This window comes from Otolemur garnettii, unplaced genomic scaffold (assembly GCF_000181295.1).
Source record: "Otolemur garnettii isolate 467f Iridium unplaced genomic scaffold, OtoGar3 scaffold00077, whole genome shotgun sequence".
In the NCBI taxonomy this organism is placed as follows: domain Eukaryota; kingdom Metazoa; phylum Chordata; class Mammalia; order Primates; family Galagidae; genus Otolemur; species Otolemur garnettii.
This window is the reverse complement of record NW_003852472.1, coordinates 9,285,975-9,288,602: the sequence shown is the minus strand read 5'-3', so window position 1 is coordinate 9,288,602 and position 2,628 is coordinate 9,285,975. Positions and strand designations below refer to the sequence as shown.

General features: G+C 35.0%; 1 protein-coding gene across 1 annotated transcript in view; it reads right to left on the bottom strand.

Moving 5' to 3' along the window:
- The window catches only part of SEPT14 (septin 14), a 49,718-nt gene that overhangs the window by 38,546 nt on the left and 8,544 nt on the right, over window positions 1-2,628 (bottom strand). The window contains exons 2-3 of the mRNA XM_012807851.1: window positions 1,812-1,929; window positions 560-755 (exon numbers count right to left, since the gene is read on the bottom strand). Coding sequence (XP_012663305.1) covers window positions 560-755; window positions 1,812-1,929 — 314 coding nt within the window. The remainder of the gene's footprint in view (window positions 1-559; window positions 756-1,811; window positions 1,930-2,628) is intronic.

Genomic DNA, 2,628 nt, shown 5'->3' with positions numbered 1-2,628 from the left:
TGAAATCATGTCTTTTGCAGTAACATAAATGGATTAGAATAAAATGTCACATGTTCTTACTCACAGGTGGGTGCTAAAAAATGTTTACACATGGACATAAAGAGTGGAATTATTATAATGAGACCAGAAATGTGAGAGGGTGGGAGAGGAATGAATGATAAGAAATTACTTATTGAGTACAGTATACATTACTTGGGTGACAGATATCCTCAAAGCCTGGACTTGACTACTAGGCAGTCTATGCATGTTCCAAAATTGTACATGTACCCCATAAATGTGTATGAGTAAAAGCTAAAGAAACAAGGAAATAATCTAGCCAATAGAAACATTAGCAAATTTACATTAGCAAATTTTCCCTATATTAGTTCATTCAAAATCTCATAAGAAAGTATATACAAAGGTTTCAATTTTGCAAGAAGAAAACATTAGGAAAGAATTAAAATATGGAAGGAAATATATTAATTGACTTAGAGGAATATTACAATTTAGTTTATAGAGAAAGAAGGCCAATTTCTTAAGATAAGAAAATCTTTTTTAATTAAAACAAGAAAACACTAACCTGCCTTCTTTGTTTAATTGATCACCATACCCCACTGTTTTCACAACAGTCAATTTCAAATGAACATTGCGTTCCTGAAGTTCGTACGTCTGGATTTTAAGTCCAACATGCGAGTAAAAATGTGAGGCCTTCTTATCTTTCAAGTTTGTGTTAAACAAGGTGTCAATGAGTGTTGATTTTCCGATTCCAGTTTCCCCTGTAATAAACAGAGATTCATCATCACAGGGGCATAACATAGCTGAGAAGAGGCAAAACTCAAGTCTGACTGTGATTTTTAAAATCTAAAGAAGTTGAACTCATTCACAGATGCAGACGCAATTAGAATAATGACTAAAAGAGATGGAGGGAGAGGAACAATGGAAATGAGAAGTTGTAAATAGATAGGAGGAATAAGTTTGGAGATAATTGCACCTCAGGGTGACCACAGTAATAATAATATATTGTCTATTTCAAAATAGCTTAGAGTAAATTTCAAATGTCTCAATATAAAAAAAATGGCAGGTAAGCCAAGTGATAGCTATATTAATTAGGTTGATTAAACATTCTACCTAAACATATATGGAAACATCACATTGTATCCCATAAATATATACAATTATGATTTTTCTATTAAAATTTATATTACTTTTTGGCTGCATGCAGTGGCTTATTCCTGGTTTTAATCCAAGCACTTTGGGAGGCTAAGGTGGGAGGGATTGCTTGAGGCCAAGAATTTAAGACCAGCCTGGGTAACATAGCTAGACCCCGTCTTTACAAAAGATGTTTAAAATTATTTTCATGTGGTGGTACATTCCTATAGTCTCAGCTACTTGGGAGGCTAAGACAGGAGGATCACTTAAATCTGGGAGTTTGATGTTGCAATGAGCTATGATGACACCACTGCACTCTAGCCAAGGTAACAAAGAGAGACCTTGCCTCAGAATAATAACAATAACACTTTAAAAAATAAAGGATCCCTAATGCTTTAAAGACTGGAATGGTCTTGAGTGTAACATGCTAGCCCTGATTCTCTCTGTCATCAATGTAGTGTAGAAAGTATCCACTAAGGTATGTCAGATTTTGAAAAGCACTGAAATGTTTAAGCTTTTTAAATGTTTACAGACCACAAAATATGGTTAAGAAGATGAAAACCATTATAAACATGAACACAAGGTCTTGAATTGACAGCACCAGTATTACACTGCTTAAGGTAAGTTGAAATCAGTAGTGGGAAAAATGAAGTAATAATTCAAATTAGTTGTTTGGCACTTACCTATACAGAGGATATTAAAAGAAAATCCTTGTTGGAGAGCTCTATTCACCAACTGATAGGGCAAACATTCAAACCCAAAATGGCCAAGTGTAGTTAGACAGCGAATATTTTCTTTTTTCTTGAATAAAATAAAAATTTTAAAGTTTTCATTAAATAGGAAATGAAGTTGTTTGAAAAGACAGTGATAACATATGTCAAAGCAGTTAGAATGGATTATCATTTGATTATTTTGCTAGGGCTCTAACCACATACCATCACACCAAGATAATTTAAAAAATTTTTTTGTAGAGATGTATTATCCAGGCTGGTCTGAAACTCCTGGCTTCTAGAGATCCTCCTATCTCAGCCTCCCAAAGTGCTGGGATTAGAGATGTGAGCCACTGAACCTCAGACAATCTGAGCCACTGGACACAGACACATAGATTTTGCTATAAGTTTTATAAGTAGAAGGAATCTATTTCTCAGCACACACAAAGAGGCTGTGTTTTTAAATTTAAAAAGAAGTAGGGAATTAAGGAAATACCACAAGAAGTGCCAGTGTATTACTCTAAAATAATAAATTACTTCTTCTATAAAAAGAAAAAGAAAAAACTTGGTATTCTTCCATTGTGTTGTAGAAAATCCAATACATGTTAATGCAGATGCTTCTGATAATGAGGCTATGTCCCACTAAACACATGCAGGTGGCTCAGCGCCTATCACTCAAATAGCTAAGGCACCAGCCACATACACCTAAGGTGGTGGGTTCAAATCCAGCCCAGCCCGCCAAACAACAATGACGGCTGCAACCAAAAAGTAGCCAGGCATTGTGGTGGGC